Source organism: Lonchura striata, chromosome 1 (genome assembly GCF_046129695.1).
Source record: "Lonchura striata isolate bLonStr1 chromosome 1, bLonStr1.mat, whole genome shotgun sequence".
NCBI classification, from domain to species: domain Eukaryota; kingdom Metazoa; phylum Chordata; class Aves; order Passeriformes; family Estrildidae; genus Lonchura; species Lonchura striata.
Genome location: NC_134603.1, coordinates 1,914,430 through 1,928,401, shown reverse-complemented (window position 1 = coordinate 1,928,401; position 13,972 = coordinate 1,914,430). Strand labels below are relative to the sequence as shown.

Below are 13,972 nucleotides of genomic sequence, written 5' to 3'. Positions count from 1 at the left end.
ACTGGGATTTGGGTCCATGGGGACACACACCCCAGATACACAGGGACTTGGGTCCATGGGGATGCAGATTCAGGGATCCACAGGGCTTTGGGACCATGGAAACACCCGCGAATTCCAAGGGATTTGGGTCCATGGAATCACATGGGAATCCAGTGGGATTTGGGTCTATGTGGACACACACCCTGGATCCATAAGGCTTTGGGACCATGGAAACACCCGCAAATTCCAGGGGATTTGGGTTCATGGAATCACAGTGAACCCACTGGAATTTAGGTCCATTATGGTACACACTAATCCATAGGGATTTGGGTCCATGGGGACACACACCCCGGATACACAGGGACTTGGGATTGTAGAAACACACAGGAATTCCAAGGGATTTGAGTTCATGGAATCACATGTGAACCCACTACAATTTGGGTCCATTATGATACACACCAGTCCATAGGGATTTGGGTGCATGGGGACACCAATTCACAGATCCATAGGTTTTGGGTCCATGGAAACACATTTGAATCCAGTGGGACTTGGGTCCATGGGGACACACCCCAGATACACGGAGACTTAAGTCCACGGGGACACACACTCCAGGATCCATGTGGCTTTGGAACCATGGAAACACATGCAAATTCCAAGGGATTTGGGTTCATGGAAACCCATGTGAATCCACTGGGATTTGGGTCCATGGGGACACACACCCAGGATACACAGGGACTTGGGTCCATGGGGATGCAGATTCAGGGATCCATAGGGCTTTGGGATCGTAGAAACACCCGCGAATTCCAAGGGATTTGGGTCCGTGGAATCACATGGGAATCCAGTGGGACTTGGGTCCATGGGGACACACCCCAGATACACAGGGACTTGGGTCCAAGGGGATGCAGATTCAGGGATATATAGGGCTTTGGGACCATGGAAACACACACGAATTCCAAGGGATTTGGGTCCATGGAATCACATGTGAACCCACTAGAATTTGGGTCCATTTTGATAGACACTAATCCACTGGGATTTGGGTCCATGGGGACACACACCCCGGATACACAGGGACTTGGGTCCATGGGGATGCAGATTCAGGGATCCACAGGGCTTTGGGACCATGGAAACACCCGCGAATTCCAAGGGATTTGGGTCCATGGAATCGCCCCTCACGCATTTCCCGCCTTCCCCCCAGCCCGGCTGAGAGGGGGCGTGGCCTCTTCTTAGCCACGCCCACTTTCCCTCCTTGTAATCCCGCCCCCTCTCTCCTATTGGTCCTCCTCCTCTCCCCGCCGCTCCCTATTGGCTGGCGGGCCGCGCGCGCGCTCGGACGCGGAAGTGGCGGGGCCGGAGCGGCGGCGCAGACGGTGAGGGGAGAGGGGAGGGGTCGAGCCCTGGGAGCGGGGATTTATTCCCATAAACCGGGAAAAAAAATGGGAATATTCTGGTTTAAACACCCGGGTTACGCTTGGGTTTGCTGAGGGAAAGGGTTTATTGCTGTGTTTCTGCGAGGGGGAATGGTTTGTTTGGCGGTGTTGGTGAGGAACGTTAGTTTATTCTTGTTTATTTTTGTGAGGAGAGTTATTTGTTCTTGGGGTTTGGCGAATGAAATTGTTCGTTCTCTGTTTGTTTTTAATGAGAAAAAGGGTCTATTCCGGCGTTTTGATGAGGAAAAGAAAATAGTTTTGTTTTTTTAAAAAATGAGGAACATGATTTATTCGTAGTTTTGGATGAGGAAGGTGGCTTATTTTTGCGTTTTTCTTGAGAAAAAAAAATTGCATTTTTGGCTTTTAAGGAAGAAAATTGTTTATTTATGGGTTTTTTACGCGGAAAATTATTTATTCTTGTAGGATCCTGATGAAGAAAATTGTTTATTCTTGGGGTTTGATAAATAAAATGGTTTATTCTTGCTTTTTGATGAGGAAAATTGTTTAGTCTTGCAGGTTTTGTGATAAAAATGTGTTTATGTGTTCCTTGTTATGAGGAAAATTGTTTATTTATGTGGTTTTGATGAGGGAAGTAGTTTGTTCTGGAGCTTTCATGAGGAAAATGGCCTTGATGAGGAATGTCTGTTCTTGGTTATTTTTATGGGAAAATTTATTCTTGGGATTTTGGTTAATTAAGTAGTTTATTATTGGGAATTTCATGAGAAAAAAAAAATCAATTTATTTTGGGTTTTTAGTGAGGAAAATGGTTTTTTAAAATTTGTTTTTTATTCACCCTTTCTTCATGTTGAAACAAAAATTTTGGATCCTGATTTTCCGTCAAAGGAGATAGAGGAGGATAAAAAGTGGAATTCAATGATTGGATTTTAATGATTGCTGGAATTTAAATATTAGAATGTCACCAGTGGAATTTAGCTGGAATTCCTCCAGTCAGATTAACTTACTGGAATTTTAACGACAGGAATTTTCACTTGTCAGAATTGAAGTAAAAATAAGCACTAAAATATATTCCCGCTTCCAAACACTTGCATTTCTTTTAACATGAATTATATAATAAATAAATATTTGCTAGGAACGCTGGAGATCTTTGCTACCTCAGTGGGTGAGTTGCATCTTTTGAATGAATATTCAAAATATTAATGAATATTCATGAGCTGTAGCGACTCCAGAGGAGCGGGAATCCCTTTTCCAAGGAATTTTAAAAGGCAGGATTAATCCTTTGCCTCGCTCCCGTGAGTAAAGAAGGAAAATGTGGGATTTAATGAGGCTGGACAGTGTCAGAACAGGTTGGACCAGCTGGAGCAGCCTCTCCATCCCTGGAATTATTCCAGGTGTGGCTGGATGGAGCAGCCTCTCCATCCCTGGAATTATTCCAGGTGTGGCTGGATGGAGCAGCCTCTCCATCCCTGGAATTATTCCAGGTGTGGCTGGATGGAGCAGCCTCCCCATCCCTGGAATTATTCCAGGTGTGGCTGGATGGAGCTTGGAGCAACCGGGGATAGGGGAATGAGATGATCTTTAAGGTTCCTCCCAACCCAAACCATTCCATGTTTTTTTTTTTTTCCTGTACAACCTCATCCTGGGAGGGTTTAGTGGAGAAAGCAGAGCTGGACTTTTCCCGTGGAAACGCAGGGATGAGCAGGAATGTGGGAATTAGATGGAATTTGAATCACCACCAGGGTGATTAAACACCTGGAAAAAGGGGTGCAGGGAAGATTTGGGAGTCGCTCAAACTCAGCTGGGCGAAGCTTTGAGCGCGGGGTTGGATCCAAAACCTCTTCCAACCCCGGATTTTCTGGGAATTCTTCTCCAGCGCTCACAAATCTCCTTTTCTGTGGCTCTCCCAACCCAGGGGAATCTGCCATGTCCAACCTCCCGCCTCCAGCAGCGGACAGGAATTGTTTCTACATCCTGACAGAGGACTGTGCCTATGGAAGCAAATACTTCCAAGCTGGGAATTTGTGCTTCTGCAGCGAGAGGAGCTACCTGCGGAATTTTTCCGAGGATGGGCCTCCAGCTTGCTTCCTGAAGGTCGTCATGCTGGACGACAGCTCCACGGTCACCATCAACCTGGAAATCCTGCAGCCCCTGCACCAGGAGGCTGCCAGATTCCTCCTGGCCATCGGGAGCCACAGCGAGCGCTTGGAATTTTTCCTGGAGAGGCTGAGCCTGGAAGGAGCTCTCCGAGCTGTGCCGGGTCAAAACGTCATGGTGGAGGTGGAGAGGGAATTTTTCCCGGGAGTCGTGCGCTACGTCGGGAGCATCTACAAGCCCAGCTTGGCTGTGCTGACTCCGGTGTTTTTCGGGGTGGAATTGCAGGTAAGGAGGGCCCCAAAGCGGCGAATTCCTCGTTTTTCCATGGAATTTCTGTGTGTGATGTCCCTTCCTGGTGTGTTTTCAGGGAGAGGGGGAAAACAGAGGGAGAAGCGACGGGTCCTACCACGGCACCGAGTACTTCAAGTGCAAGAGGAACTGTGGGGTCTTCCTGCCCTTCAGCAAAATCCAGTTTATTCCCACATCAGGCAACGATTATGGGAAGCAGAAGCTGGGAAAGCAGGACACGGAGGAGGTGGTTCCCGTGAAAGTGGGAGATGCCGTCAGCTTCCTCGTGGATGAGATCCCCACCAAAGGAATTGCCATGGCAGTTTACAGGGAAGGGAGCCAGTGGTTCGTGAAGGTTTGCCCGGTAAGAGCAGCTTTTCCATGGGGTTTTCTTGGGATTTTAAAGAGGGAAAAAAAAAATCACATTATGGTTGGATGTGAAAAAGAAGGAATATCCAAAAGGGACGTGAGGTTCTGTGCAAACTTTCCTGGCTTCTTTTAAAAAAATCCTTCATATTCCAGGGTTGAGCTAATGGCTTTTTCCCTAGCTGATGGATTTTTTCGCTTCTTTCAGGAAGAAGAAGGAACGACTGACATTTTCAGGGAAATCCCCATGGAATCTGTTGTGAAGGAGAGCTTGCAAAGTAGGTGATGTTTGGATGTCTCCCCTGATCCCGTTCTGAGGGAATTTGGAATTTATTTCGTCTCTGCAGGGTACTGAGGAGCTGAAATTCCAATAGAAACCTACAGCTTGTCTTAATGGACTGGGATTTATGGGAAAATATCAAGTTCCACACAAACCTAAAGCTGAATCCCGTTTGTCAGGAAGGAGAGGCTGATGGTAGCAGAGAATTCCCTCAGGGAAAAGGGACCATTGGTTAAAAAGTCTTTAATTCAGCTGTAAAAGATGGAGCAGGAGCTTCATCCTGGTGGGAAAGTCTCAGGTGCCAGCAGCAATGGTAGGAACTGTTAGACAAGGCAAGGAATTAGTAGAAAAATTAGGAAATAACCCCCCTGCTGCCACTCCGGTAGCCTGGGAAGGGCAGGAGATTGGAATGTGAAGCTTTGAGCAGGGAAAGAAGGAGCAGGATCATTCCCTGTCATCCCATCAGACCAGCTTGGACACACTGGGAATTACACCTTGTGTCCCTGGTGCTCAGCTTCCTGCTTGTGCGTGTAGCCTGGAATTTCCAACCTAGACCTGGAATTCGATCCAGAGGATCCAATTCCCAGCTCTCCTGATGTTTCCTGTTGCCCATCAGGTTTTTTCCCAACATTCAACTCCGACGCGGGCTTTGGGAAACCAAACCCAATGAAACGAGAGATCAGCGAGAGCAGCGAGGAGGGGGAAGGTGGGAATTCACCCTTGGAAGTGAATTCCATGGTCCAGATTACCTTGGACAAAGGGAATCAAGTTTCAGGAATCATCCGCTGGCTGGGCTTCCTGCCCCAAATCAAGGACAAAATGGCTGGAGTGGAACTGGTGAGGCTGGAATGCTGGGAAAGGGCCTGGGGGTGCTGGTGGCAGTGGCTGAATATGGAGGGTGGAATTTTGGGATCCCCAGGTACAGGGTATTGAGGGGCTGGAATGGAGCTGGGAAGGGTCTGGAGCAGCTGGGAGGGCTCATCCTGGGGAAATGGAAGCTCAGGGAGAACCACCTGGATCCCTACAATTCCCTAACAGGAGGTGGGGCCAGGTGGGAATTGGGCTCTGCTCCTAGGGGACAAGGGACAGAACAACAGGAAACAGCCTCAAACTGCTCCAGTAGGTGTTTAGGTTGGATATTGGGAAAGTTCCTTTATGGATGGGGTTGTCCAGCCCTAGCACAGCTGCTCAGGGCAGGGGTGAGGTCCCCATCCCTGTGGATGTGGCACTTTGGGGACACAATCTCCTGGTGGCCTCAGCAGCATTGCATAGCTAGACTGGATCTCAGACCTCTTTTCCAACCATAATTCCATAAATCCCACTCTCAGGCTCGTCTCCGGTGCTGTTTTCCCAGGATGAAGACAAGGGGGTCACAGCTGGAGAGTGGCTGGGCAAGTCCTACTTCCACTGCGCCCCAAAGCGTGGGATCTTCGTGAGGCTGAACTCCTGCCAGCCCGACGTGCGCTTCCAGAGCTTTCCCAGCTCCGACCTCTCCCTCGGGGATTACAGTGAGTCCCCTGGGAAGCAGGAAAACCGTGCTGGGGAAAGGATGTGGAAACACATTGGGCAGCATTTCTTCCTTTCCTTCGAGCGTTGGTTTTTTGGTCTTTATCCCACACCACATCTTCGGCTGGATTAACAGCTGGACTCAATCCTAGAGGTCTTTTCCAACCTAAATGATTCCTTAGGGAATATCCCTCAAGTCTGAAAGATTGTGATTCATCAGAAGCCACCTCAGGTCTGACAGTTGGAGACTCACCTCAGAGTTTTGAGGTATCAAGGAAGGGCAGAGCTGACTCAGATGAGAAGGTGAAGGCAATTCCTTTTCTTGCAGGAGGACAAGAAGTTCTTCCAGAGGGTCCAGAGAGTTTTCCTCCCCTCAGGAATGAGGCAGCAGTCCGTGTTCTCCAAGGGCGGATGAAGGGCATCCAAGGCCACTGTAATTCCTGCTACATGGATGCAGCTCTCTTCAGGTAAGGACCTGCTTGGGTGGTGCAGGTTCCTGAAATGAATGGCTTTTTAATTAAGCTAAGCCCTAAATTGCAGCACTTCCCTGGATTTCCAAGGTGGCTGGAAGTTTACCTGGTGCAAAGCAGGATGTAACTGTGTGGACGTGCAACCTCCAGGCTGCTTTTTGATCTCCTCCCCAAATCCAGCAGGTTTTTCAGCCCTGAAGACCCCTGTGTCTGTCATTTGGGTTTGCTGAGAGCTCGTAGTTTTCTGGATTTGGACTGTGCTGACTCTGTCCCTGGAAGTTCTGGCTGGAATCATTCCAAAGAACCCACCCAGGAGGTCCCAGCTTCCCTGCTTGGAGAGGAAAAGACTCAGTGGTGCCCTTCCCTGAGCAGTTTTGGCTGCAAAGTAGGAATTTCCTTCTCCCTGAGCTGTTCCCTTGCTTTATCCCAGTCTTCATTGTTCCAGATGTGCTTTACTGTGCAGATGTGCTTCCCTCACCTCCCTGTGATTCCATGCATGGATTGTTGGGCATCAAAGCCATTGACTATCACCAGCCACCACGTTTTGGTTCCAGCTGTTGTTTCCAAGCCCTCAAACTCAAGCCCATCCCACTCTTCCCACAGCCTCTTCTCCTGTACCTCCGTGCTGGACTCCATGCTCTTCATGCCCTTCCCACTGTGTGACAGGAATGTCCAGGGAATTCTGCGGGATGAGATTGTCAATCCCCTCCGTAGGTGAGTGTAGGGAATGCTGGGATTTGTCCCATTTTGCCTTCACTCCTTCCCTGCTGCTTTAAAGGTGGTGCCTGGCACCGAGGGAAACCTGGCAGCCACATCCAAAGGTGCTCAGGACAAGGAGGAATGGTTTTAAACTGACAGAGCTGTGGATTGAGATGGGATATTGGGATATTGGGAAGGAATTTTCTGTGTGAGATTGGTGAGGGGCTGGAATGGAATTCCCAGAGAAGCTGTGGCTGCCCCATCCCTGGAAGTGTCCCAAGCCAGGCTGGATGGGGCTTGGAGCAACCCGCTCTCGTTGGTGGCACCGCTGCCCATGACAGGGGGTTGAACTGGATGAAGATCCCTTCCAAGCCCAGCCATTCCATGATTTCCCTCACCTGCAGCTGGTTGTTGTTCCCAGGACTGGCTTTGTCAGGGCCAGCAGTGTGATGCACCTCCGGGAGCAGCTCACGGACAAGGGCCAGTGCTCCAGCTTTACCAATGCTGAGAAAGGTAAGGAGCTCCCTGGGGCCTTTCCCCACCTGCTTCCCTGTGTTGTGCCTCATCCAGGCCCCAGCTGGCAACTTCCCTTTCTGCTTCTCCCAGGAATGTGCTTTAATTAGGTGCTGATGTTAATTGGTGTCAAAATTCACTTGTAGAATTCTTTCAGCTTTTAAACCTTTCTGTACCCTCAGTGCCTCTTCCAGAGCCTAGGAGAGCTGGAGAGGGACATGGGACAAGGGATGGAGGGACAGGACACAGGGAATGGCTTCCCACTGCCAGAGGGCCGGGTTAGATGGGATTTTGGGAAGGAATTCTTCCTTGTGACGGTGGTGAGGAGCTAGGATAGAATTCCCAGAGAAGCTGTGGCTGCCCCATCCCTGGAATTATTCAAGTCCAGGTTGGGTGAGGCTTGGAGCAATGTGACAAAGTGGAAGGTTTCCTTTCCATGGCAGTGGCTGTAATTCCATGACCTTGAAGGTCCTTTCCCACCCAAACCATCCTGGAATTCCATGGAAATGCAGTCTCTGAAGGCTGCTTGGCATTTTCCATGTTCCTTTTGGGATTTGTGCCTTAGCCACGCGCTCTCAGCTGTTGTTATTGGACAGGAAATTAGTACACAGAAGCTTGGTAAGTTTAAAAGAGAAAAAGACTTAATCTTATTTCTGATCTCGCAATATATAGAATTCCAAAAGTGACAGTGGATTGGAGGATGAAATTACCACCTCTCCAACCACACTGGTCAAACTAACAGTCTGTTAATTCTCTCTTCTCACAAAGAATGTAAAACAATCATTATTTACATGAACAGTGCGTGAGAACTCTAGTAGAAATATGTAAACATTATCAGAAGGCTAAAGAAGTTTTATGAAAACTTTAAAACTTTCAAAAGAACTATAAAAGAAAAGTTAATGCTTTTAAAAATCAGGGCAACACTCAGCCTTTATCCCAATTGTCCCCTAACCTGAAGAGAAAATTCCAGGCCCCTGGAACGCTGGCTCATGTTTACCTGGCAGCCCTGGGATGCAGTGGGAGAAGGCAGTTCCTGGTGTGGTCTGCTCCATCCTTTCCTCTCCCTTTCCAGATCCTGAGGAGTTCCTCAATCTCATAATGCAGCAGATCCTGGGAATTGAGCCACTTTTGAAACTCCAGTAAGTTTCCACAGCTGAGGGATACAATTCCCAGGGCCAGGCTCATTAATTCTCCACCTCAGAATCCCTGGGCGGATGGGGGTCACTTATCCCTTTCTACCAAAGTTTTTTGGAATCACAGCTCTGAGTTTTTCCGCAGCTCCTTAGGAACAGACTCTGATCCTGCTTGTTGTGATCTTCCCATCTGGGAAAAGACACTTCTTATTCCTCCCTGGAGGGTGCTGCCTTCAGAAAATTGGGATAAAAACCTTGTGCCTTCCTCAGGGAGAGCCAGAAGGGGTTTGGGAAAGGTGATGCCCAACTTTAGGGCAGATCCAGTGGTATCCAACAGCCTTTGGATGGATTTGGGATGTGTCCAGGCTGCCAAGCTGGCTCGGCTCCCGCAGCCTCTCAAAACAGGCAGCCTGTGGATGCAGTCCCAGTTTTTTGGGGACTCTACAAAGAGGATGAGAAGCTGGAGGAAGCCAAAAATAACTGTGCTGTTTGTGAGCACAGAAAGGGAATTGTTGGATTTCTGTGCTCCTTTGTGGAGCCGCCGCTCGAGCCGTGGATCGTGGAGTGCTGGGAAAGGCCGAGCACAAAGAGGACTCTGTGCTGCAGCTCCCCTGCACGGGGTCATCCCAAGGAAATCCTTTCCCTGCTTTCTTTAGGGATTGTGGGAGATCTGCACGCCACTCACCTTGAATTTGGCTTTTTGGATGCGTTTTTTAATTAATCCTTCATGGAAGCATCCGTTCGTCAATTTAAATACTTCATTTACTAATACCAAATTATCTGTTGGATTTATATCGAGGGGAAATGGAATGCTGCTCCGAAGGGATAATGAGGCCAAAATTCCTACTTATCTACTGCTCCCCTGGCATAGATTTGGTATTTTTGGGTGGAAAAAGGGCTTTGTGTTGCACCAAACCACCCTCGGTGCCTTGAGCCCGGGAGCTCTCCCAGGACAAACTTTGGGAAAAGTCCAATTTTTGTGTCACCACGTCCCCAATCCCATGAGCTCTCCTTGCAGGTCAGGAGGCCAGAAGGAGCAGGAATGTTACTGCTACCAGATATTTATGGATAAACAGGAGGATCTGGTGGTTCCCGACGTACAGCAGTTGGTGGAACGCTCCTTCCTCTCCTCAGATCTGAAGCTGGTGGAGGTGAGTCCAGTTTCCTTCTGCTTTCCTGCTTTTCTTGCTTCCCAAAATACCTGTGAGGCCTTGGATGTTTTATATCCAACACTGAATCCATGACTTAAGAAAAGGCCTCTGCTATTCCTGTTTCCCTTTTGTCCTGTGAATAATGACAGCAAAAAAATCTCTGGGATTTGGCTCTTCTGGCAGGGTGACTCCTTTCCCCACACTTTTTTTTTTTTCTTTTTTTCCCCAGATCCCATCTTGCTTCATTATCCAAATGCCACGTTTTGGGAAGGAATATAAAATGTTCAGCAAAATCATCCCTTCTTTGGAGCTGGATATAACAGATCTGCTGCTGGACAGTGAGTGATGGACAATGGGCTGTGAGCAACCAGCTCTGGGTTCTCTGGGGTGGCATTCTTCTTCCTGGAGTCCCAGTTTTGGCAGGACAAGCTGGATTTTGGGTGGGATCTGGAGGAGAAACTCCCCCTCTGAGCTCTGTTTCCCTGGCAGGTCCCAGGGAATGCTGCCTGTGTGGAGATGTTGCCACTCTGGAATGCTCGGAGTGCTTCAAGGACAAGGTGTTTGCAGCCAGGGGCCTGAAGCAGTTCTGCAGCTCCTGCTCCAGACAGGTATTCCATGGCTATTCCCAAAATCCACCTTGGAAGCTCCCAAAATCCCCACAGTTCCCCTGGCTGTCTCTGCAGCTGCTCAGCCATTTCCTGAGGGTCATTCCAACCGGGAGACAGAGGTGGTGAAAACTCTGCTTACACAGAGCCTGAATAATAATGGAATAATGGAAAAATTTGGATTGGAAAGGATCTTGAAGCTCATTCCAGTTCCACCCCCTGGATGCTGCTCACTACCCCGGGTTGCTCCAAGCTCTGTCCTACCTGGCCTTGGACAATTCCAGGGATGGGACATCCACAGCTTCCCTGGACAGCCTGTTCCATAAATAAGGTGTAATCCCTGCGGGAACCGAGTGCTGGTCCCTCCCTGCTGCTTCTCCATCAGCATTCCCACAGTTTGTGCCTCTTGCAGGGTGGCAAGCTCCCATCTCAGCTTCCTGCTGCCAGGCTGCTCCCACAGCGCCATTCCCAGGCGAGCAGGGAGCACGGGGGAATCACACCAGCAGGGAATCAATTGGGAATCTGACCTCTGCCCCCACTTCCTGGCAGGCCAGGGTCAGTTCTGCCAATGCCACCCCCCCGTGTCCCCTCTCCCTCTCCTCAGGTTCACTCCCATCGCCGCCGCAAAGTGCACAAACCCAGGAGGCTGCACATTCCAGAGGAATTCCAGAGCTGGAGCGCCCGGGGCTGCCAGCAGGTGCCACGGGAGAAGCTGGAGCTGTTTGCAGTGCTCTGCATCGAGACCAGTCACTACGTGTCCTTCGTGAAGTACGGCCCTGCCAACGAGCACTGGATGTTCTTCGACAGCATGGCCGACCGGCACGGTGAGGGAACGGGAATGGGACGTGGGAATGGGATGTGGGAAGCTGCCAAGGCCTGCTCAGTCCACCTTTTCCTCTCAAGCTCCCCTATTTAGGCTTTCTCTGGATTTGGCTTTCCTTTCATTAGGATCCAATCCAGAGGGGCCGAGCCAAGCAGGTGGGAGTTTTTCCAGGTGCTTCCAGCTGCTGGTTGTGGTCAAACAAAAGGGATTTGGGATCTTATCCCAGCTGGCTCAGCCTGTGGGCACAGATTGCTTCTCCTGTCCTTCCCCAGTGTGCTTTTATTGCAGAATCGTGGAATGGTTTGGATTGGACCTTAAAACTCATCCAGTTCCAACCCCTCTGCCATGGGCACCTTCCACTATCCCAGGCTGCTCCAAGCCTCATCCAGCCTGGACTTGGACAATTCCAGTGATGGGGCAGCTCCTCTGGAAATTCCATTCCAGCTCCTCACCACCCTCACAAGGAAGAATTCCTTCCCAAAATCCCATCTATCCCTGCCCTCCGGCAGTGGGAGGCCATTCCCTGCGTCCTGTCCCTCCACATTTTGTCCAAAATCCCTCTCCAGCTCTCCTGGAGCCCCTCTAGGTTGAATGATCTCTCCTCATCCAGCCTCTTCCAATGCTTTTGGCTTCCACATCTCCCAGCTGAGGCTCTGCATGACTCTTGAGTGTGCTGGCATCTGCTGGAGCTGTGGGAACTCATCCCTTTGGGATCTGGTTTGGGATTTTTCTCCTCCTTCCCACCTTAGGTGGTGAAAACGGCTTCAACATCCCCACGGTGACGCTGTGCCCGGAAGTTGCCAAATACCTGGACTTGCCCCTGGCTGTGCTGGCCCTGGAGCAGCCTCGGGACATGGATGGGGTGGCCAAACGCCTCTTTTGTGACGCCTACATGTACCTGTACCAGAGCAGGAAAATGGCACTTTACAAGTGACACCGTCAGCAATGGGAGCTTGGATCATCCCAGAAGGATGGAACTGGAAGCAGCCAAGCCTGGATGCTCTGAGCTGCCTCTTCTCGCCTCTCTTGGTGTCAAATTATCCAAGACAGGCTGGGTTTGTTAAATCCTGGCTTTATCCAGTGGTGGTTGGGCGTTGGGCTCAGCTGGACGTGGAGTTATTGATGCTCAAATTCGTTCTCATTCCCCACATTCCATAATTTTCCCTCTCTGGGTACTCTGCAGCTGGAGCATCCCCACATCTTTGTTTCCCTGCCATCCTTTCCCTCCAAAGCTGGGGACCAGCAGAATTCAAAACACAAGGAATTATCCACAGGTTTACCAGGAAACCACAACCTTTCCTAAGACATCCTCACCTGGATTTGTGGAGTGAGGAAAATCAGGTCAGGATCCATTTTCCTCACCTCAATTCCCTGCACTTCCCTTATCCAGCACAAACTGTCACTTTTACCCACCATCCCTAATTTCCAATCACAGACATCCCAAGCTGAAGCTATGCTTTAAAAACAGATTTTTTTTCCAAGAACAAAACTGGGAGGAGGATGGGAGCAGAGGAGCAACATCTGGGCTCCTGCTGCTTCCTCCTCTTGGCAAAATCTGCACAGGATTCAGTGTTACATCCTCACTTTTAGCACTTTCTGTCCCATCTTTGCATCCACTTCCAAGTCTGCACAGGATTCAGTGTTAGATCCTCACTTTTAGCACTTTCTGTCCCATCTTTGCATCCACTTCCAAGTTCTGGGGTCAAAGACCAGAATTCCAAGGGCAAGAATCAAAAAAAAAGAAGAAAAAAAAAAAAAAAACACTCTGGGATTTTCTGCAGGAGGGTTTAGGGTTTGGGTGGGAACTGGTGTTCCTTAAGTTAAATAAATTTTTAAACTTGGGGTTTCTCTGCTATTGAAGTGGGAAGCTGAGTCAGTGGGATGCCCAAATTCCACAAAAACCTCAAGGAAAGCAGCCAGGAGTCCCAGATGTGCAGGTTTAACCCCGTTCCTGCTGTTTTTCCTCCCTCTTTAATGCAGAGTGGAGTAATTTTAACAAAGCCTGGATATTTGGATCGGCCCTGGTGGCTTGGGATGTGTGGTTTAGGATTTTCCTGGCTTTCCAAGTGTTGCCAGCAGGTTCTGGAGGGATTTTTTTCCCTCTTCTCAGCTCTGACAGGTCATTCCTGGAATACTGGGTCCAGTTTGGAGCTCCCCAGTTAGGTGAGAGACAAAATCCAAGGAAAAACCACAGAGATGATGAAGGGACTGGAGCATCTCCTATGAGGAGAGGCTGAGGGAGCTGGAATTGCCCAGCCTGGAGAAGAAAAGGCTCAGGAAATCTCCTCAATATCCATAAATACCTGAGGAGAAAGTGCAGAGACACCCAGGAGCTTCTCTGCCTACCAAAATGGTTCCTAAACATCAGGAATTGCATCTTATCCATGAGGGTGACAAATGCTGGCACGGGTCACTCTCCTTGTTCCTCATTTCTCCTCTCCCAAAAACCCAGGAAAATCTTTACTCAGGTACTATGGACTCCTTATCTTTGGTGCTTTGCTTAAAAGAAAAAAAAAAAAAATCTAATTTTTAGCAAACGGATCATGGATTTCCTGTAGTTTTTTTTTTCCTGTCTTAAAATGGGATACAATGCTGTTGGAATTCCCAGAAATCCAAGACCACCAGGTCATCCTTTGTTAAACTCTTAATTTTCTTCCCTGTAATTTCTGCCAAGATCCAA

At 49.2% G+C, this 13,972-nt stretch overlaps 1 protein-coding gene across 1 annotated transcript; it reads left to right on the top strand.

The window, feature by feature from the left end:
• The first annotated feature begins 1,282 nt into the window (after positions 1–1,282).
• On the top strand, positions 1,283–13,133 carry LOC110475163 (ubiquitin carboxyl-terminal hydrolase CYLD). The gene is made up of 15 exons (XM_021539086.3): positions 1,283–1,346; positions 3,277–3,743; positions 3,826–4,110; positions 4,321–4,390; positions 5,009–5,229; positions 5,747–5,900; positions 6,227–6,365; positions 6,972–7,082; positions 7,489–7,580; positions 8,653–8,719; positions 9,732–9,864; positions 10,094–10,202; positions 10,354–10,472; positions 11,074–11,293; positions 12,042–13,133. Exons 2-15 carry the CDS (start codon positions 3,288–3,290, stop codon positions 12,224–12,226), a joined length of 2,361 nt encoding a protein of 786 aa, XP_021394761.2. The 5' UTR covers positions 1,283–1,346; positions 3,277–3,287; the 3' UTR covers positions 12,227–13,133.
• The last annotated feature ends 839 nt before the right edge of the window (positions 13,134–13,972 follow it).